The sequence below is a fragment of the Triturus cristatus genome, chromosome 1_1 (genome assembly GCF_964204655.1).
Source record: "Triturus cristatus chromosome 1_1, aTriCri1.1, whole genome shotgun sequence".
Taxonomy (NCBI): Eukaryota; Metazoa; Chordata; class Amphibia; order Caudata; family Salamandridae; genus Triturus; species Triturus cristatus.
This window is the reverse complement of record NC_140579.1, coordinates 1,208,458,182-1,208,480,216: the sequence shown is the minus strand read 5'-3', so window position 1 is coordinate 1,208,480,216 and position 22,035 is coordinate 1,208,458,182. Positions and strand designations below refer to the sequence as shown.

Below are 22,035 nucleotides of genomic sequence, written 5' to 3'. Positions count from 1 at the left end.
CAACTGCCAGCAAGTCTTGGGAAACTATCCCCCTGAGCTCTGGAATAGTGTTGATTAATTTTATTATGTTTCCTCTGTTGAGTGTGTCGTGCCTGCCTCTTCTAACGTATTCTGGTATAAATGATAAAATTGGTTCCATATCCTCCTTACAGGGTGTTTCGCTTACTCGGGAATCCGGCTTGAGGGATTCACCATTGCTTGTAGGCCTAGTTGAGGCCTGACTTGAGCTTTCCTCCTTTTTCTTGTCCCTGGGAGATATCTGTTCTCCATTTAAGCTTTGAATAATTTTTGCTTTATCTTGATTTTTGCTACGAATTATACATTGGCGTACATGTTCAGGGTCGACACAAACACGTGCCTCAGTGGCTGAAGAGTACCTCCACTTTGTCATTGACCAAGCACGCCCACCTGCTGTCCCACTGGAAATCGTTAGAGAGGCCACCTCCAATGATGCCACACTTCAAAACGTCATGCAACGCGTCCGCACCGGCTCCTGGAGACACCTGGAGGACGTGCAAACAAATACCGCCACCAACCTGCAAGAACTCTCATCTTTCAGACACGTCAAAGATGATCTCATGATCAGTGCAGATGGGTTACTGTTAAGGGACAGAAGAATTGTCATTCCTCACCACTTAAGACAAGGGACCATCAATCTAGCACATGAAGGCCGCAGAGGCGTAGTGGCCACAAAGAAAGCATTGCAAGAGAGAGTCTGGTTCCCGTCTCTTGACCAGATGGTGGAAGCCACGCTGCAAGACTGCCCACAGTGCCAACTAGTCAGGCGTGATGAACCACCCACTCCGCTGCAAATGTCAGACCTCCCAGACAGCGTATGGCAACAAGTAGCTGTTGATTTCTTTGGCCCGCTGAAGTCCGGCAAATATGTGATCGTCATCATGGATGAGTACTCTTGATTCCCCATTGCACATCAACTCTCATCCACAAAGGCGTCCACTGTCATACTCATCCTTGACGGAGCGTTTGCAGCATGGGGAATCCCCGAAGTAGTGAAAACAGATAACAGACCACCCTTCAATGGACGTGAATTCACAGAGTTTGCAAATCACCTGAATTTCAAGCATCGGAAAATTACTCCCTTATGGCCCCAAGCCAATGGAATGGTCGAACCCTGAAGAAGACAATACAACAAGCTGAACTGTCTCAACGGGACGTCCAACCGGCTCTCAATGAAGTGCTGTGAGCCTACAGGACTACGCCACACAGTACCACCAACAGATGTCCTGCCACTCTAATGCTTGGGAGAAACCCGCACACTCGGATACCGACCTCAGATGCAGTTGCACGGTCTAGGCCCCCAGCATCAGACCATGAGACACTAGTGAACATCGACAAGGACAAGAAAGCAAGGATGAAGAAATATGCTGACGATCGTCGCCACGCTAAGGTGTCTGACATCCGAGAAGGAGACTGGGTATTGGTGAAGCAAGAGCGGAAAACCAAAGCTGACAGTGGCTATCATGCTCACCCGCTCCAAGTAACAAAGAAAAGAGGGACTATGATCACAGCTGCTTCTGCAATCAAGAGGACCACCAGGAACATTTCACACTTCAAAAAATGTAACCCAGAGGCCTGCAGTCGAGAAAATGAAGCAGACTGTGACACGGACACATCAAGAAATGGATCAGTGTGAAGAACACTCTCGCACCACCGATGTGGGTAAAGACCGAGTACCGAGCTCGACCCGTCAGACCCAGAGAATCATTTGGAGACCAGTTCGACTCATTGAAGAACTTTAAGAGAAGTGACAGAACTGGGGCCATTGCCAAATCAAACAGGGGGGAGATGTTGTGTCGTCATGCCTGACTCCGTCCGCTACTTCCGGGTCAGGCATGACAGGAAGGGGAAGGGAGGGGCAGCGTGAGGGAGCGCTAGTCGGGGAAAAGCATAAAAAAATAAAGCAGGTGTTAATCCCCCACTCCGTGTCCGCGTGTTCATTAAACGCTGGACACGAAACCCAGTGCTGCCTGTGGCGGCCCTCCAGTCTGCGAGTCAGCTGACCTGTTGTCTCTAAATCACACCAAATGTCATACAAATGATTTAAAGTTCACTCGTCCTCCAGGTTAACGTTAACATGCGGTTAATTATAGATTGTAACCTCAGTGGTTGCTCACGGATGTTAAAGTAATTCATTTCCGGTAAGGATCACAATCTATTGTGTTATGCTGAGAGGTTGTTCCAAAGCGCACTAAAGGTGTCTGAAAGTGCCACGTCGAAAGCAGTCAGAGAACAGAATTCCGCGAAGAACACTTCAAAGTTAATTTACCACTAAATATGGAAAACACTGCACTCAGTTTATCTTCTTTAATTTCACCACTGCCCCTCCTCATCTCGCTTACCGGCCTATGCCACAGGGAGACAGCTCAACTGGCCTCTCCTCCGCCAGGGCGCAGGGCAGGCTTGAGTATACCCAATATGACTCTGCTGTATTTTTAGTGGCCTCGCCTCAGCTAGGATTGCCTCTTTTCCATGAAAAAAATACTAACCAGTTGCTGTTGTTTTAAGAGTCTGACCGGTCCGGGTTATGATACTAAATAGGATTTTAAACAAAACCATATATTTATTTGTAACATCACTTTTTGCCTTTGTCTCCTTTAATTATTAACCACAAATTGTTAAAGTAGCTTAGAACACATTAAAAACTGCTTTCTATTTATATGCTGTTTGAAGAATGTAAGGATAATGGATAAAAATACCGTCTTTTAGTGATTTGGCTTGTTTTTGTACTAACCGAGACATAAAAATACTGTTGGTGCTGGAAGAAAACTAGCCTCAGCAGTCTCTCCTCCCAGAGCTTTTCACCACCACCCAGAATGGTGGCTGCAAGCACTGAACCCTTCTCTTGCCCGCCATGTGTGTTGCAAGAGCAGGGGCTGAGCTGCAGTGCCTTGTGTCCATCCCAGGTGAGTGGAGCAGCCTTTGAAGGACATTGACATGACCCCGCCTGCTGAGAGACTGAGTGATGGTATAACCTCCTAGTTGCACTTATTACGCTATGCTATAAAACTTGCTTTTTAGGCTAGCACAGTCATGAATGATCAGAATAATTAGATAATCTTCTGAGCATCTGCAGTGCCTGCCTTCTGTTACTGAGAACTGCAATCTCGCAGTCTGTCTCCGGTTAGTGCCCTTCCATTTATGGTACTTTAGAGCAGTTTTAAGATCTTCTTAGAGTTTCTCATTGCTCGGGGCGTGGCCGGGCCGAGCTGCAAGATGGCCGCCGTGTAACGGGGCTCTGCCGGCCGAACGCCTAAATCAGTCACTTCATCCGTTTTACGCCGACATCCTGGCCCGACAAAGCTGAGGCGGAGGGTGCCCGGACGTAGCGACACCGATCCCTGCAATCCGGACCGAAATCGGTGGCGGCGATCCGGAGCGGTGCTCCCTTGAAGCCCAGGCGGTGTCTCTCCTGACTCCCGGCCGGGGATCCCAGCTACGCAAGTCCCGTGTCGCGGGCCAGAACACGACGTGCAACGGCCGCGGCTGCCGGAGGGGGGACGAATCCTGCTGTCCCTGGCGCCCCGGATGGCCCGGGGGGCCCTAATCTGCGGCGATCTCCCCGCCTCCTGACAATCTACGTGAGCACTGACGGGACGGCCCTGGGGCTGCGAGAGCGACGCCAATCCTGCTACCCTCGACGGTGACCCGGGTGGGGGAGTGCGCCTTCCATCAGCCTCCGCCCGGTGCAAAACTATCGAACTACGGCGGATCCAGGGACTGCGGAGTGTGTGCCCGCTGTACGGCCGCCCCAACTGCGGGTCACTAGCGGTGTGCCCATTTAGAGGGCCTGTCCCGGCCTCGGACCCGCACGTGGTGAGAGCTGCAGGCCTGCTGGGCCCGACTGTGCGTTGTAGATTCCCGCTGGCGGCGAAGACGGCCGGGCGGCCTTGGGAAGGAGCAGATTGGGCATGGTGGGCCCGTGACTTTGTCCGGACTCGAAGGCCCGTGAATACTCCATTTTTCCTACCCACCCTCCCGCTGAGACTTTGATGGTGTGACCCCTCTGCTGCGCCATGGGGAAGACGGATGCTAAGCAGAGGAAGCTCCAGTTTGGGAAGCACATGGCTCAGGACACTGAAACTGTCCGAGCGTCCCAGACGGTGGTCCCTGAAACGCAGCTGGAGCCGACGCAGGACGCCGAGGATGTCAAGAGCATGTTTCGGGAGTTGAAGGGCTGCCTAAAAGAGATAGACGGCAAGTTGGACTCCATGGCCAGGCGACTGGACGGAATATCGCACAAGGTGGATCAACACGAAGAACGACTGGCGGCGGTAGAGGCGCGGGTTGCCGACTGTGAAGAGAGTAGCGGTGATACCCGGGAGCAGCTGCTGCGCATGGACAAGGTCCTGGAGGTGATAAAGAGTCGCAACGAAGATTTGGAAGCCCGCTCTCGCAGAAATAACGTGAGAATTATTGGTATTGCGGAATCCACTAACATTGGCACTATGGAGCACTTCGTTGAAGGGATGTTCCGCGACCTGTTTGGTGAGGCCCTGTCGGCCATGTTCCTGGTTGAGAGGGCACATCGCACTCTGGGGCCGCGGCCGGTGCCGGGGGCGCCGCCGCGCCCGATCCTTGCCAGGATCCTCAACTATCGAGACAGAGACACGATCCTACGGCTGGCACGTGAGAGAGGTGAGCTAACATTCCAAAACATGGCAATATCACTGTTTCCCGACTTCACTCAGGCTGTGCAGGCCGCCAGGCGTGAATTCCTCCCGGCGAAGCGGATCTTCCAGAAAGTGGGGACAAAATATGCGATGTTATATCCTGCTAAGTTAAGGGTCCACCACGGGGGGAAACCGATGGTCTTCACGGCTGTGACGGAAGCACTCAAATTTGCGAGACAGACGGAGCGGACGCTGAGAGACAAACGTTCCGGGCAGGGGACACCGCCGCACGACCAGCTTAGCGACGTTGAGTAACTATGCCTACATTTTATGTACCCGTTGAACTGAAACGTATAGAGACGCCGGACAGCTTGGATGTACCGTATCACTTGTTGCTCTATTACAGAGACTCTGAACTTATAGAGTTCCGTGGCTGCCGTGGGGAACGGAGAGGTCAAGGGATACGAGGTTCGGGGACTCTTCTTGTACATTGACTGAGAACTTGTGAGGGGATCGGTGTTGGGCTTACCCCGCCGCGGGCAGATAGTGTATATGTTAATGGGCGGTAATGTTCGGCCACCCTGTTGCCTTTTGGACAGGGGAGTATGCCGGTGACCCACGCCCTCACAGGGATGATTCCAGTAATTTCACTGATGCAATATAGTTGTTGGGTGGGGTGGGGGGGGGGCGAGTGTCTCAACCTGATTGGGGGGTTGGTGTGGGTGGTGAGGGGATTTGGTTAATGTTGTTTGGTTTTCTTACACTGCACCATTTGTATGTAATACTACAGGATGATGTGGCCCTGCCGCTGACCGCTGACATGTTCTTTTTATTGTTACGAGATTCAGAGCGAGAGCTCTACCTGCGGACCACATGCGCGCTGCCGCTACTGAACCCATTGCTGCGTAGGAAACACCACCGCACACATACCTGACCGCGCTGCGTTGTTTTACTTGGAATATTCGTGGTCTGAATGACCATCGCAAGATCAGGCTGACCTATGCATATCTGACACGACACCAAGTTGACATCTGTTTCCTTCAGGAAACGCATTTGCCCCAAGTAGCCGGGGTGAGGCTTCGACATGCTAGATGGGGCGAAATACACACGTCTGGCTACTCCAGCTACTCCCGGGGAGTGGCCATTTTAATACGACGGGGCCTACCCTGGCAAACATATCGGGTTCATGCCGACACTGAGGGGCGCTACATACTATTGCAGGGGAAGCTTTTTCACATGCCAATGACACTAGTCAACATATATGGCCCAAACTCGGACGACCCTGATTTCTTCCGACACGTCTGGCACAAGACACAGTCGCTGGGAGAGGGCGCATGCATGTGGGGCGGCGACTTCAATGCGGTAATCTCGCAGGAACTAGACAGGGAGGGAGCGGCCCGCGTGCATCACCCACATGTGGCTGACCTCCTCCGTGGCCTAATGACGGACTATCAGCTATTAGATTCGTGGCGCGTTCTGCACCCCGAGCTGCGGAAGGGCACTTGCTTCACCCCACACAGGGGAGCTTGGTCCAGGTTGGATTTTTGGCTCTTAACCCCACAGGTACATGCATGGGTGTCGGACGTTGCGCACAGGGCGCGCACCCTTTCTGACCACTCGCCAGTGGAACTGATGCTACGCGTGCCGCAGCCATATGTGACGCCCTTCGCGTGGCGCTTACCAGCGCAGGCCCTGACCGACCCGGTGTTTCGGGAAGACATATACCAACGCGTTACGGAATATTTTGAACAGAACACTGGCTCTGTTACGTCGGAAGGCACCCTGTGGGACGCTTTCAAGGTGGTAATACGAGGTCACTGCATCGCGGGACAGGCCGCGGTGCTGAAGACCATCAGGGGAACGCTGAAGCGGCTGGAAGACGGCCTGCATGCTCTGGAGGTGCAGTACTGTTCGGACCTATCGGCGTCAACTCTGGCGGAAACACGCACCAAGCTCACGGAGTACCAGGCTGAAGCCGATAGGGAGCTTAAGTTTCTGACTAAACAGGCGGTGGCCCGCAGATATGGCGAGGGGGACCGACCGGGCAAGACGCTAGCTCTACTGCTGCGTTCGCAGCGGCCATCCCCCTTCATCTACTCAGTGGCGACACCGGAGGGCGGGCATGCGTATACTCCTCCAACAATTCTAGATACGTTTCGGGCTTTTTATAAAGAATTGTACCGCACCCGGGGTGCGCCGCCGCTGTCGGAGCTGTCGGGATACTTTGATACGATCCAGCTCATTTGGTTCAATGCACACCAAAAGGGGTACTTTGATCGCCCCTTTGAGATAGACGACGTTAAAGAGGCGATAGGCGCATTGGCGGCCGGGAAGGCGCCAGGGCCGGACGGGTTACCGGCACAATTCTATAAGGAATATGCGGATCTGCTGGCCCCCAAGCTACTGGCAGTATATACTGAGGCCGTTGAAGCGGGTGTGCTCCCTGAATCGATGAGAGAGGCGGTCATTATCGCCCTCTTAAAACCGGATAAAGACGCGCAACACTGCGATTCCTATAGGCCGCTGTCCTTAATTAATACGGATGCAAAGATTTTCGCGAAAATGCTAGCATTGCGGTTGCAACCGGTACTGCCGCTCATGATACGGCCTGACCAATCGGGCTTTGTGCCGGGCCGCTCTACGTCTCACAATCTTCGAACTTTATTTGGGGTGCTGCACTACTTAGCCCCGCATGTACAAGCCGTTGCGGTGCTGTTGGACGCAACAAAAGCGTTCGACTCCCTGGAGTGGGGATTCCTGTTTCCCTTGCTGCAGCGAATGGGTATGAGTGAGGCATTCATTGGCTATATTCGCTTGTTGTATACCAACATCACTGCCCGGGTACGGGTTAACGGGCTAGTCTCTGTGCCCTTCGCCATCGGGAGGGGTACGAGACAGGGCTGCCCCTTATCGCCCCTGCTATTTGCCATCGCCACAGAGCCCTTGGCGGCTCGCATCCGACAGCACCACGCAAACCGGGGCATAGGCTTTTCGTCGAGGGCACTGACCGTGTCTCTGTACGCGGATGATATCACCTTGTATGTAACCGACCCGCGGGAAAACCTTTCGCCCATGACAGGAGAATTGATAGAGTATGGCTTGCTATCAGGTGTAACCATAAATTGGGAGAAGTCGGTTATTCTACCTTTGACGGCCGGGACGACTCGCTTTTCCCCGAATTGCCCGCTGAAATGGGCGGACGGACCGGTGCGATACTTGGGGGTCTGGATCAGCACTGATATGCAGCAAATATGGTCGGAGAATTATGGGCGTGCACTGGGCTGGGTCGAGGAGCGGGTCGGCCGCTGGAAGCATTTGCCCCTTTCGCTGGCGGGCAGGATTGCGGTGGCCAAGATGGTCATCCTGCCGAAATTCTTGTATCTCTTCGGGAACATTCCGCTGCCCCTGACTGCTAGTTTTTTGCGCCAATTGCGCTCGCAGATGGTGGAGCTGGCGTGGGGCGGTAGGCAGCCGAGGGTGGCGTGGGAGACCCTCACTCTCCCGCAGCGACAGGGAGGCCTGGCGGCGCCGGACTTCCCGCTCTACGCCTACTGCGCGCAGGCACAGTTTTTACACCACTGGGTCCACCCAACGCCGTTCCAGCCACATGTGGCGATAGAAACAGATAGAGCGGCACCGTTGCCACTCGCCGTGGCCCTATATGCGCCGCACAAACGGCGTTGCGCTGACATAGACCCGGTGCACGCACTTAGATGGGCCTGGGATGGGCTGCGACGCAGGGCTGGACTGGACCTCTTGTATGCTGGATCGATGCCGCTGCGACATAACCCGATGTGGGCCCCGCTGCAGAATATGCGCACTGGCGAGCGGGCTGCGGCGCACGGCCTTCGCACGGTGGGTGACTTGTTCCCGGGGGGTTCCTTCATCACGCTGGAGCAGATGTGTGGCGAGGAGGCTCCGACGCTGTTAGACACGCTACTTTACTGCCAATTACGCCACACAGGTCAAAAACTGTTTTCCACGTTTCCGGCTCCTCCGCCAGATCTACCAGCCCTGGAGAACGTGCTGGCGGTGGAATCGGGGCGCAAGCTTATATCTAGATTGTGCCAACGTATGCAAGCTAGCCATCCTGTGGTGATCCCGGCGGCCCGTGAGCTGTGGTCTGCGGAATTGGGTTCCGACATTTCTGATGAACACTGGGATCTATGCTGCAGGCTCTTGGGGGTCCTATCCCCTAATTACCGACTTCGCCTGATACACTTTAAATATATTCATATGATATATCGTACCCCTCACCGGCTCCACCGCATGGGATTGAGAGATTCCGATGCTTGCTGGCGGTGTCGCGCAGGCGGGGCGACCTTCATACATATGGCGTGGGACTGTCCCCCGCTGGCGGCATTCTGGGTCAAAGTGTTAAACATAGTGGGAACGATCACTGGTCTGCAGATCCCATGCACCCCGCAGGCTACACTGCTAGGTATATTGCCTATGGTCAAGCCCAAACACCAGAAATTGCCAGCGATGCTTATCCTACTAGCCAAACGCCAAGTTGCGATGCACTGGGGGGTGGCTACAGCGCCTAATATCAGGGACTGGGTGCGAAGCGTAGTATATTGCCAGGCGCAGCTAGCGCTATATTGGGAGATGATGCCGATGCGTTCCAGGCCAAAGGATATCTGGGAACCCTTTACTCACTGGTTGGCGCAGACAACGCTTCAAGAACTGTGATTTTCAAGTTCATTCCCTGATATTGCTGGGGGACGGATGCGGGTCGGATGGCATGTAGGGCACGCTAGACTACGTAGATGGGTCGGGAGACAGTACGGCGGGAGGGGGTGGGCGGATGGTTGGGTCAAGCGCATGGGGTTCGAACACTTTGTGAGGGAGCATATCTATAGTATTATTAGTGGTGAAGTGGTGGGCGGCAGTCTCGTCCATAACATGTTATATGTACACTGCAGTGGATTGTATTGTTTTCTGTTGTTTAAAAATGCAAATAAAAAAGAATTAAAAAAAAAAAAGTTTCTCATTGCTCGAATGAGTGTAATGTCTAATATTTCAATGTTTCCCTCGTCTTCATTGCTTGACTTTGCTCGCGAGAAAGTGTCACTCATAGTTGTTGAAATGTAACCCATAATTACACTGAAATTATGAAAATGTCACACATAGCAATCTGAAACCTTGGCAGCTATGCCCCCTCAGCACAGCACTTTGGTCTGAGAGCTCCTGATTGAGTTCGGAGGGGGCCCCTCCACGTAACTTGCAGGGGGGCCCCTTCAAGTTTTGTTACACCACTGAGATGGCGTAGAGCACAGTGGAGAGATGCACAGTGGTGTGTTGTAGGCTGTAGTGGCGAAGAGTTGAGTGGAGTGGCTTAGAGTGCAATAGAGTAGAGTGGAGTGAGGTAGAGTGGAATAGCGTAGTGTTTAGGGGCATGGAATGGCATACAGTGGGGAAGTGGAAGAACTTAGACTGAAGTGGGGTAGAGTGGAATAGCATAGAGTGTATTTGCAAACAGTAAAATAACGTAGACTGGAGTGGCTTAGAGTTTAGTGGTGTACGGTGGAGTGCATAGACTGGTGTGGCGTACAGTGGAATAGCGTACAGTAGAGTGGAATGACTTGGAGTGGAGTTTAGTACAGTGAAGCGGCATACAGGGAGTGTAATAGCATAGAGGGGAGTGGCATACAGTGGAATGGCATAAAGTGGAATAGCGTACAGTGGAGTTGCATACAGTAGAATAGCGTAGACCTACCGAAAAAAACTACCTTAGGGAAAAGGAGCACACCAGACAACTCTGCGCTGATCCAAATATGTGCATATTGATGATCGTGGTGCCCCAAAGACAGTAGGTGCACCACCAGTGAACATGAGATATTTAGGACTGGCTTAGCACCCTGAACAAGTCACATATTTATTTATTTTTTAGTATTTTTATTTTTACCCTAAGTCTGCAACAGGTTGACATAGATGAACCCAGGAGAAGTTTGCTCTGTTTTCAAACGCTTTTGGAGCTTGGATTTCTGGCCACAAAACTCTGTTGAGTGGGGATTTCTGTTGGTGGGTTCTAGGGCTGTGCTGCAGCATGTTGAAATGTAAATGTTTTATTATTAATGACAAAGTGAACAGTGAATCAATACATCCCTAATAAAGGTCAGGGCAGTGCTTTATTGACAGTCGCAAAGACAAGACAACAATCCATTATTACATGTTTTATTGAAAGCAATTTTAATACTTTAAAACCCTTTATTGAAAATCAAAAAGTTACCAGTGAGTCATTACATTCCTTAGTGAGTGTTGTTATAGGATGGTACCATCCTCAGTCATTTAATGATGTTGCATTTGTTTATTATGACATATTTATACTAACATTAATGACAAAGCTTGTAGGCCTGCGCTTTTGATAACGACATCCCATTTGTTTTTTTTTATTATTTCTAGTGTATGTGGGAGGTATGATCATTTTAGGGTTAGGGCTTGCTAGGCGTTTGAACTGTTAGGAGGGTGTCACCATAATTATTTCCACCTGCCTTCATGTATATATATGTAAACGGTTGTGTAGTATTGCGTAGGCTGTGTGTAACTAAGTATTTTTCCTTTTTATAAGCTTGAGGGCTGACTGGACAATGATTTTTATTTGATGTTGGTTGTTACGTGCCTGCGGACGAGGGTACTAGCCCACAACACCTTCCCAGAGTAGTCCTTGGACAGCTATGCACACTACTGGGGAGAGTCAAGTGCTATAATTGGGTACTTGGTTCCCAGCAGACGGAAGGGTGTGGGTTTATTATTCACAACTAATAACCAACTTTCTTACACCATTGAAGACGTATTCTTATTAGGATGGAGGGACAAATGTAAACCAAGCTGGACAGGTCTTTTATTCCACCAGCATTTCCCCAGTGGGCCGGAGCCATTGCAGGCCGGTTTTGAAAAAGCCCGGGGCTGCTCCTGGTGCCTCTGTCAATTAACCCAGCTGAGGGTAACTGCAGAAGCCCTTGGGAGGCTTCTAGGGAGAGAACGAGAGTGAGGGAAGTGGAAGGTAGAGAGAAAGCAATCAAGAGGGGGAAGAGAGGAGAGAGAATGGATGGATGCAAAGTAAGAGATTGCACAAGGAAGGTTGCATAGAGCATTTTTTCCAGAGCTGCTTTTGGTAGCCCTGTTCAGCCGTGAACGTAATTTAAATATTTTGTTAAACCATTGCTGACCAGATCAGTTACTCGGCATTAATCATAAAGTCAATGAAGATCTTGAAGATATAGTAGCCAATGACAAAAAAGAAGATATAGAGTCGTTGAAGTGGGTTTCTCCTATTGTGCTATCTAAAAAGGGAGATGCCAAACTGTTATATTCTGCTTAGATATTCAAATATATACATGTGTTCATATTGTTATAATGTAACCAGCAATGTGCATTTTTCATTAGACATTCCATGTTCTATTTGGAGTGTCTTAGCTTGCATTCCACTGGTTGCCTCAGTTGTTGTTGGAGGGCAACCAGGAAGGATGTAAGCCGTGCTGCCAATAAAGCATCTGACAAATATTTGGATTTATGGCGTTTTTACATTGGCGACGACGAGGAAACTAATCTACACTCCTGACTTAACTGCAGCACGGGAACAGAGTGTGTGCAGTAGCTACAAAGGATCTTATTCTGGATTGCGGTAATTACCCTACGTGATATTATTGGAAATTAATTCTACATATTGGTCGGATAAAATAACGTTCATTCGCGGGGAGCGATTTTCTACAATCTTCGAGCTGGCGTTACTATAAATTCAGTATTACAATTGAAAAGAATATTTGCAACCGCCTACCTTCTCGAGACCCCGCCATCATCGCGCCATCAAAATTCCATTTCGACACTGGCAGCGAGAAGGGACAACAAACAACGGCAACGTGCGTATGATGAATACCCTATCAAACGTCACATATTCACACGCAACGTGCGTGCAACGATTATTCGTCACAACGCTTCACTTGTTACCAGAGCAACGCATCGGAACTACGGAGAAGCACGGATCTGCAATTTGTGTATACCGCTAAGGGGGCTTAAATTTGGTGTAATATTTCTGGCACATCAAAGTCACGGAGAATAAGAGGTATTTTGAATCGGTATATAACGTTCAAGCGCTATTTATGGCAAACAGTTTCTTTCTGTCCATGAAATTAACTTAGCTGATTCTCATAAGAATACTTTTAAGTTGCTGAGACAAACATTGTATTTACATTGTTATCCAAAGACACAGTGCATTTGGTAAATATTGATACTGTTCACAGTATTAAGTTAAAATTGAATTGCTATATATTTGAACATATTTTAATATATTTCAACGTAACAAAAAATTCTATCTTTTGGAACATAATGCAATTTGACCCACCAGCAAAATATTTACAAAATAAAGGAGACCCACCCATTCCATGGTCAAGATGGAAAGAGGAATTTATAAATTATATGAAGGCTATCGTTGGTGAACGTATGGGTGCGGAGAGGAAAAAAAGCATCTTATTACATTGTTTAGGATCAGAGGGACAAGACATATTTAGAGCACTACCTCAGGTCACAACGGTGAATGGAAGTGGAGATAATATGAATGTGTACGCTGAAGCTTTAACTAGGATGGAAAAGAGATTCAAAAAAGTCACAAATATTGCCTTGAACAGATTTAAATTTTATACTAGAGAACAAAAGGAGGAAGAATCGTTTGACGATTTTTTAACTGCTCTTAGATCCTTGAGCTTACATTGCAATTTTGGTGGCATTATGGATGAAATGATCCGTGATCAAATAATTGTTCACGTCAAAAATAGAAAAACTCAAGAAAAACTATGGGTTATGGGAGACCCAAATTTAGAAGAGGCAATCGCTTCAGCAAAATCTACTGAACAATCTGAAAAATGGATGGACATGGTCAACAAAAAGTCCAATACAACATCTAAAGAAGAGGAAATTTGTGTTATTAAGTCAAAAAATGATAACTCACATGGAGGCACATTGAAACCAACTTTTAGCCACGCTAATAGGAAATTTGACACTAATAGTCACACCTTTTACTATTGATGTGGAAGTAAATTCCATGTTGCATCATTTTCAAGCTCCCCAGCTATTAATAAGGAATGCAGAGTTTGTGGACGGGTGGGTCATTTCAGTAATGTGTTCATATTGTTATAATGTATCCAGCAATGTGCATTTTTCATTAGACATTCCATGTTCTATTTGGAGTGTCTTAGCTTGCATTCCACTGGTTGCCTCAGTTGTTGGAGAGCAACCAGGAAGGATGTAAGCCGTGCTGCCAATAAAGCATCTGACAAATATTTGGATTTATGGCGTTTTTACACAAACTTTGTTTGTCTGCGGGTGTTAGAGCATTAAACAGCTGCATTCATATAGACATTCACCCCTTACCTAACATTAAAGATCTGTTTTTCATCTTAGATGGTGCCTCTGTATTTTCCACACTGGATTTGAAATCTGTATACCACCAACTAGAACTGTGTGCTGAATCCAACTCACTTAAAACAACGTTATACATCCATTTGGCATGTTCTGTTTCAATAGAAAACCCTTTGGGTTGGCTCCTGCTGCATCTGTATTTAAAGATCTTTTTCTGTATTTTTGAGGCCTTGGTTTCATCTGATAACATTTTCCAAGATTATATTTTGGTGCTCACAAAAATGAGGAACATAATTTTAGAGTTTTAAAAGCTGTTTGCTCTAGTTTATATAATAGTGGTTTGGTTTTGAGTACACATATGCGGTCCCTTTAAAAAAAAAAAAAAAAAAAGTTAAATCTCTAGATGGTTATATATTAAGCGAAGGGATTGTTTCTAAATTGAACCTGGTGGAGGCTATCAAGAAACCCCCAGCTCCATATTGTAAGGAGAATCTTCTCTCATTTGCTGGATCAAGTGAATATGATGGCCAATTTGTAGAAAGTTTTGCTGAACTAATGTAGCCATTGCAGTTATTGCTACATAAAGATAAACAGTTTGCTTTGAGTAAACAGCAGCAAAAGACATTTGAATTTGTAAAGTTACCCATGCACCAACACTGAAACTGTTCTGTAACGGTAAAACATGTGTGATCACAGTTGACACTAGTGTGTATGGTTTGGGAGCTGTACTGTCGCAGTGCTCTTGCGATTCTGACTGGAATCTTGCGTTTACCTTGAAAACCCTAAATGCTATTGAGCATAGATATGTAGTGATAGAATAGGAATTATCATGTCTATGGGATATAATCAATTTTCAATACGTAAGTGAGGTAACAAATTAATTGTGAAATCAGATCACAAACATTAATCAATATCCTGTGTCCAATAGTGGAAGAACTTGGCAAGAATTTCATGGTTGTTTTCCAAATTCCAAAAATACTGTTTTGAGATAATGCTTTGTTTTTGTGACAAAAATATAACTCCTGGCTCTCTCTCATGCCTTCCGCTAGACCAGTCACCAACCTGCAGAGAGATACAAATGTATATGATCTATTCCACATGAGAAAGGGTGGATCAGTCATTTTGGGATGTAACAGAAAAATAATGGCATGTGGCAGATAATTTGGATAAAATGCTTAAAACAGTCTGTACGTATCTAGTGGAATGATAGCCTGTTGCTAAATTATTGCCAGGTAATCTGCATTATTTCAGTCTTGCAGCAGATGAACTAGGGCTTGAAGGCTCACTGATCTTGAGAAGTAGAATGTGTATTACCTTCAGGAGTAAGGCCTAAGTTGCTGGAAAGTGGGCTTCAGAGACACATGGGAATGCAAATCCTGAAAACTGAATTGCAAATGTAGTTTTCGTGGCCCAGTATAGACTATGGTGCAGACAAATAGGTTAGAAATTGTGAAATATATGCTTATTCTGGCAAGTTCTTCAAAAAATATCAGTATACCCACCAGTGCTTTAAGGCTTTGCAGGGCCTTTTAAAGTCATGCCTACTACCATTCAAAGTTCCCCCTAAAATGTTAGGAACAAACAATGTCATAGATTGTTTGACTGAAGTATTTAGTAAGGAAGGCTTCTCCGAAATCTTAAATGTTCAACTTTGCTTGATTGAAATGAGAAAGTTTATAGAGAATTTCGGCATTACCCTCACCAGTACAGCACTTTATGATCTGCAGTGCAATGGACAAGTGGAGGGTTCATACGTTGCAAAAAAAGAATGTATCACTTTGGCTTCTCAAATCAGACATTCATGGACCATAAACATCAGTGAAAGAGTCTGAGTTATGGAATCAGTCCCATTTCAGTCGTTAGGGAAAGTCCTTTCCTTTTATTCAGGGTATAAAGCCATCGCCTCAAGTGTGCCCATAGCGGCTCAAGAGATTGATCAGCAGCTCTGAAGAGGAACCAAGACTCAACAGGAAGGCTGTAGAAATGAAGGTGCTCAATAAACAATTCAAATCCAAAGTGACTTATGATAAGTAAAACAGAGCCAGGTTAGCTGACATCACGGAATTGGAGTGAGTTAAACGTTGCTTTCCTGGTTTAATGGCCATCAGCAACTCTAAATTTTTATATCCCATGAAGGTTCTGAAAGTGAATAAGGGTAGAGTGGTGACTAATGATAGTTGGTGCTGGAATCTGAGAAGAGTGTCAAGGGATACTGCCTTCAGAAGCCGGATGTCCCATGACTGAGATAGGAGAAAACCTTTATTTTAGCAAATGATAGACTTGTACAGAGTACTGAGGTGAGTGGCATTTGCATTCCCTAGGCCCTGTGATATCCCTTAGGGGAAGACTGTTCCTGCTTTATAAATACCCCTAAATAAATAAATAAATGGAAAAAGAGTTTCTTTTCCCCCAGAAGTGAACTATCAGTCAATGGTGTGCCTTCTACTCTTAAACTCTGTTTTTGCAAGGGAAATTAACAATCTACTTTGAATGACCGCGTCCAAGAGGACATTGCATATAGAGTCAAAGATAATGCAAGTATTAGAAGCCTTCTTGGAAATGTAAACAAGATTCACAGTTGTACATTTGCCTTTTGTTTCACTCTTTATTTTCTAAAGAGATGTGTTATATTCTATTTAAGTTTAATGCTATGTACACTTTCTTTAATTCTTCTTATCTGTTTTTTTCCAGTTTAACTCCTATTTGTTAGAGTAATTCAGGTATACTTATCCTTAGTTTCTCGTTTGTTGCTTTGCAGCAGAACCTTTGATTCTGAACATTCTGTCAGCACGGACGGGACATTAGTGGTGTAGGGTGCTTCTTCCTATTAACTTTTTCGCCATTAACTTCTTCCTTCCTCACTGGTCTACTTCTTTACTACAGATACCTCAGTGTCCATTCTCTGCAGCGAGTCCCTCTATCGACAGTGTTTCTTTTTCACCATCTGATTTGAGCTGCAGCTGTACTGAAGAGGCTGCAGCTTTTCTCTATTGATATATAATTTACAAGCTCTGAAAGGATAAGGCCCCCTTTAACCAGATTTGTGTTTTCTATTTCTGCAGAGGAATTCACCCTTCACTCTCGAGTAATGCATGTTTTTCTCTGCAGGGGTGGCAGTGTTTTCTTGGAAAGGCGAATCGGAGGATGAGTTCTGGTGGTGCATTGATCGATGCGTTAACATGGAAGGATGGCAACCAAATATGGTAAAGGAGCAATTCCTCCCATAGTACACTCTTCTCACCATGTAGAGTCCTCTCCGAAAGCAGCAACAACACTGCGGGGTTGAGAGTTGTGCTTGTATAAATGTATCTACAAAAATGGGAGTATTTGTAAAGCGCAAATCTAGCAAGAGAGCAGTTTGGGTGCTGGATATAGGGCTTCGACTCGTTTGCAATCGTGTGCTTGGGCTGGGCTTTCTGCCATGTAGCCATGTTGTGTTTTCACATAAAGGGATTTAGGATATATGAAAATCAGAAACCTGGGCAAGAGCTTCGGAGGGAAACATATTTAGGAAAATTGCAAGGGGGTCAAGAATTGAACGGACAGCACACAGTCTGGTACCTATAATAATAAGGACAAGGGAAGGGGCTGCACAGGCAGTTTAGATTCAGAAATGTAAGATACATCACAGGGCAGGCAGAGAGCTGCATAGTCAGCACATCCCTGAAACCCTGGTGCTAAAGAAAACAAGCATTTGCAATGCAATAGGTCTCGCATTTTTGAGAGTTTGAGCTATTGGCATTGTAAATGGCAATGCCTTTTCTTTGTGTTGTTTTTACAACGGATAGAAAGGCTTGTCATTCACAATGCCAATAACTCTCACAAGTGCAAGACCTAGTGCATTGCAAATGCGTGCTATAAAAATTTTCAAAAAGCGTTTGGAGAGAGCATGTCCTGCCTGCAACAGCAGGCAGGACAAAGCTATTTGAGAAAATAGTGCTCAGAGGCTGTATTTAAAGCCTACCGAGTAACAACACACGTAACAGGGGGCGTTGCCATGGGAGGTTACAAAATGAGACAAGGCGGTAGTAAGGAGGGACTACTAAGCTTTTTTGACCAATGAACAGCTACAGTTTACAGTGGACAATGACACAAGCCAATGAGAAATGTGGACGGAACTTCAAGTCCCTACTTCAATACAGTCTGCCTCGCAGAGCAGCGCAGACGCTGCCCAGGCTCGACCTAAAAAAGCGTGACCATCCTCTAGTAGTGTCTTCATTCAACGTGTATATGTACATTGCTGCCAGTTTATCATAGTAAATTTATACGTCAGGCCATAGTTGTCTTCACTGCCTACCTAGGAATAGTGGTGAGTAAGCTCATCATTGTACCCACTCGTGAGTTTTATTTGTTTTTGCTATATGTCTGTTCATACACATCTGTAATATGTGCCGCAAATATTCTTATGTACAGCATTTCTTATCTAAATGCTTCTGTGATGTGAATAAATACATTGTCAATGCATATTTTGTTCAGACATGAACTCGGCATACATGCTGCTGAAAGCTGGAACAATAGCATGAGGTCACAGTAGTAGGAACGTTGTGAAGGTGAGGAACCGCTTCCATAGCACAGGGTCAAAGATTTATAACTGGGCCAAGAGCTGAACACACGTCATACGGGGCAGAGAGTCATGAACAGATCAGCCAGGGAGGGATAAGATGTGTGCGGGCAACATCATTGTCAGAAACATTGCAAATGTACCAAAGCTGCATACATAGCATGAGCGAACACTCCGGAACAGAGCAACCCTGTTCAGCAGGTGCAAGGGCCACACATGGTCATAGATCAGGGTCCGCCCTAAGGCAAAGCAGAAAGCTACAATGGTATCATGGTTTCAGAGAAATAGGGACTTTGTGAACACGTGGACCGCCTGCTCTGATAGCACAGGGCCACAGATTTGTGACCGGGCCAAGAGCTGAATGCAGACTGCAGGGACATCTTAGGAATTTTAGGGGCCCTGTGCCAAACATATTCTGGGGGCCCCATTCGGAACAACTTTGAATTTATATACTCTATGGTCAGCTCAATTACACCCTCTTAGGCCAGTTCACAGCTATTTTAATGATTATTGAGTACTTGGACAAAGGCATATTTTACGGACCCCTATTACGAAAATTTCGTTTAAAAAGGAGTACTAATTTCACAGCTACAAGATGCATTTCCCATATCCATTCCTGGCTAAGCAAGAATGACTACAAAAGCCATCATCTTACAATAACTAGCTTTTAACAGAAAAGCAGTGTCTCCAGTTACACGGATCTTAATAGAGGTTCGGGCTTCACATAGGAACGCTATCCCAAATGTATATATGCTTTATAACCCACATAGCAGTTATCAGGGTGCAGAGATCTAAACTACAGCCTCTAAGCCATCACCAATGTTAGCATTTTTACTAGCTCAGACCCCAGACAGCAAGGCTATTGCTGATGTGCTCGCAGATTATACAGACTCAAGGTCAGGCCGCAGTTCTATACCTTAGGCAGCAGCTGTCTTTCAAGCTTCCATATCTGAGAGCATCAGCATTCCTCAAATTACATAACTATGCCTTTAACAGCAGGGCAGCTCTCGGGTTGTGTAGATCAGACACCTGAAAGCAATAGTATCCCCTATGTGACATTCCTGTCTTGCAGTTCCTTTGTTTTTTCAAGTCCTATTAGGATGAGACCAATGCAACCGGCTTAGTGTGTTTCAGAATTCACCAGTTGCCAGAAACAGGAACCCGAAATTCAACATCCTTCCAGGTATACTGGCCCAACGTATAATAAAATGCAGCATTTATTATTCGTTACAATGAAAAACATAAATATAATACTACAAACACTGAGGCATGTTGTGCTGAGACCTTTAGTACTGATCCAGAATGTTAATTAGTGAACTACAGACCACATGCTGTCCAGAAAAATGGCACCCTATGTTACTCATTGTACCAGAACAGTAAAAGGACCCCCACAATTCATTTCATCCTTGGCTATGAAAATGGCGCTCCACCCCCATTGATAAGAGTCTTAGACCACATGCGCCAAAGTTTGGGTGTGTTTGTGCCCCTGTTTATGTCATTATTGAGCATAAGGTTGAGAACCTTTGAATGAATTTGGCATCTGTTCCATACCTATATTGAAAAATGTGCTGTCACGATTGTCTTATCACCATCAATATGGATAAAAGAATGGCGGTCATCTGAATCTGCTTCCACTATTGTATGCACCTAACATGCCGGTCCGCACGACTCTGGTTAGAGCGGTCGGACTGTCAATTTGGTGGACAGAGTACTCTGCCATTTTTGTGGCAGAGTACCCAGTGCTCTAAACTATAAATCGGGACCCTAGTTCTCCTACATAAGCTCTTATAATTTCTGTCACAGACTGTCCCACGAACCTGTGCATTCTCCTTTCACATGGTGCCATTCACTTCACTCATCAGATGTGATTTCATTATTTTGTCACTTTCTCCCTTACTCTCCACATACCATTCACTCTCCAGCATGCTCTATTATAGGTCGTCTCTTCCAAAAGCTCTTGCTCACATTCTTTTTTGCCTGTCCTGTCACTTGTACTTTCTCGCACAATCTCGCAAAAGTTTATGAATATGTTCTGTTGTGCACTAATTTTTGTGTCTCTCTGCAGTACGCTCTTTCGCTATTTCTTTCTTGCCTTGGTACTGACTTGCTACATTACATGAATTACATTTCTGTCAGTCACTTTTTAATCAATGTCATTTGTACTGACCAACCAGTTCATGAACAACAACTATGCAGCCCAGCAGTCGCAAAATGGAATTTTTGCTGTTGCCACTTTAATTTTCACACAACATTTCTCTTCGCTTTGCAGATCTTGGACGATGGTGGAGATTTAACGCACTGGGTTTACAAAAAGTATCCTAGTGTTTTCAAGAAGATCAGAGGTATTGTGGAGGAAAGCGTGACAGGAGTACACAGGTGAGCAATACAATCGCATTCGACTGATCTGGGTCATGGAAATCTATGTTATATTAATATTATTATATATATAGTGGATTACTGCAATATTATCTATGTAGGAGTCCCACAGAAAAGAGATCATGAAATCACAATCACTACAAAACAAGACCACTAGACCCTGTTTCAACCTTAAGCCATGATTAGGACTTTGAAAGCCCAGCCTCTCAAAGCCCGACACAGGTGGTGGCCTTATGAACACATCTCAAAATTCGCTGCACATTTTTCAAGGCAGGGCTGTCACTCAAAATACTTACAAACACTTTCCCAAAACTACACACTGACTAAAACGCCGAGGTCCAACAATGTAAATATGATTAGTCGAAACAGATTCAACTGCAAGTCAAACCCATAGGAACACCGCTCTGGAATGGACCCAACAAAATCTGGTTTCCTTCACGAAAAAACTTGAAAGAAGTCCTTTTCACAACGGGCAGTCCACCCAGTGATGACACTGCCGGGATTATCCTCCCACCCTTCCAAAAAGGGAAAGGCGCCTACTAAGTTCTGCTTGATCCTGGCCGATTCCTGCCTCTGACTACCCACATTAAGATCCCGGAGTCCATGCAGACCAGTTTTTCGTAGAATGCGAGATGGGGCGGAGTTAGTTAGAACTGCAACTGATTATATCACCGGTGCAACCAGTTGGTGTTTTACAAAACAAGCAAACAAACACATAAATAAATAAATAACATTGTGCTAACATAGTATTTAGTATTTTTTGGACAAATCGAAATGTAAGACAGTTAAAATATTTTTTTGTATTAACACATTGTAACCAACCTATATTTAAAAGGGTCGTTTCTTGCATTCTTTTATGTTATTAAAATGCTTACCATCCACTTACCGGTAAACCACGATTTTCCAGCAGCACGGTAAGGTAGATACCATGAGTGTTTGATAATAAAATAGAAAGTGTTGTCACATGAAGGCCAGTCAGTATTTTGTCTTAAGCATCGCTACGTTGGCACAACTGCCAGCAGGTTCTCCATTGAAGTAGCCTGTGCTCAAGAACGGTTCTACTAAATCAAATAGGGTTATCATTTACCACCTGAAAATTTAATGATTCTG

General features: G+C 46.2%; 1 protein-coding gene across 6 annotated transcripts in view; it reads left to right on the top strand.

The window, feature by feature from the left end:
- The window catches only part of LOC146871841 (S-adenosylhomocysteine hydrolase-like protein 1), an 879,643-nt gene that overhangs the window by 487,679 nt on the left and 369,929 nt on the right, over positions 1-22,035 (top strand). For all 6 annotated transcript variants that reach the window (XM_085651895.1, XM_085651882.1, XM_085651903.1 and 3 more), the window contains 2 exons: positions 17,097-17,191; positions 20,819-20,925. In XM_085651895.1, coding sequence (XP_085508021.1) covers positions 17,097-17,191; positions 20,819-20,925 — 202 coding nt within the window. The remainder of the gene's footprint in view (positions 1-17,096; positions 17,192-20,818; positions 20,926-22,035) is intronic.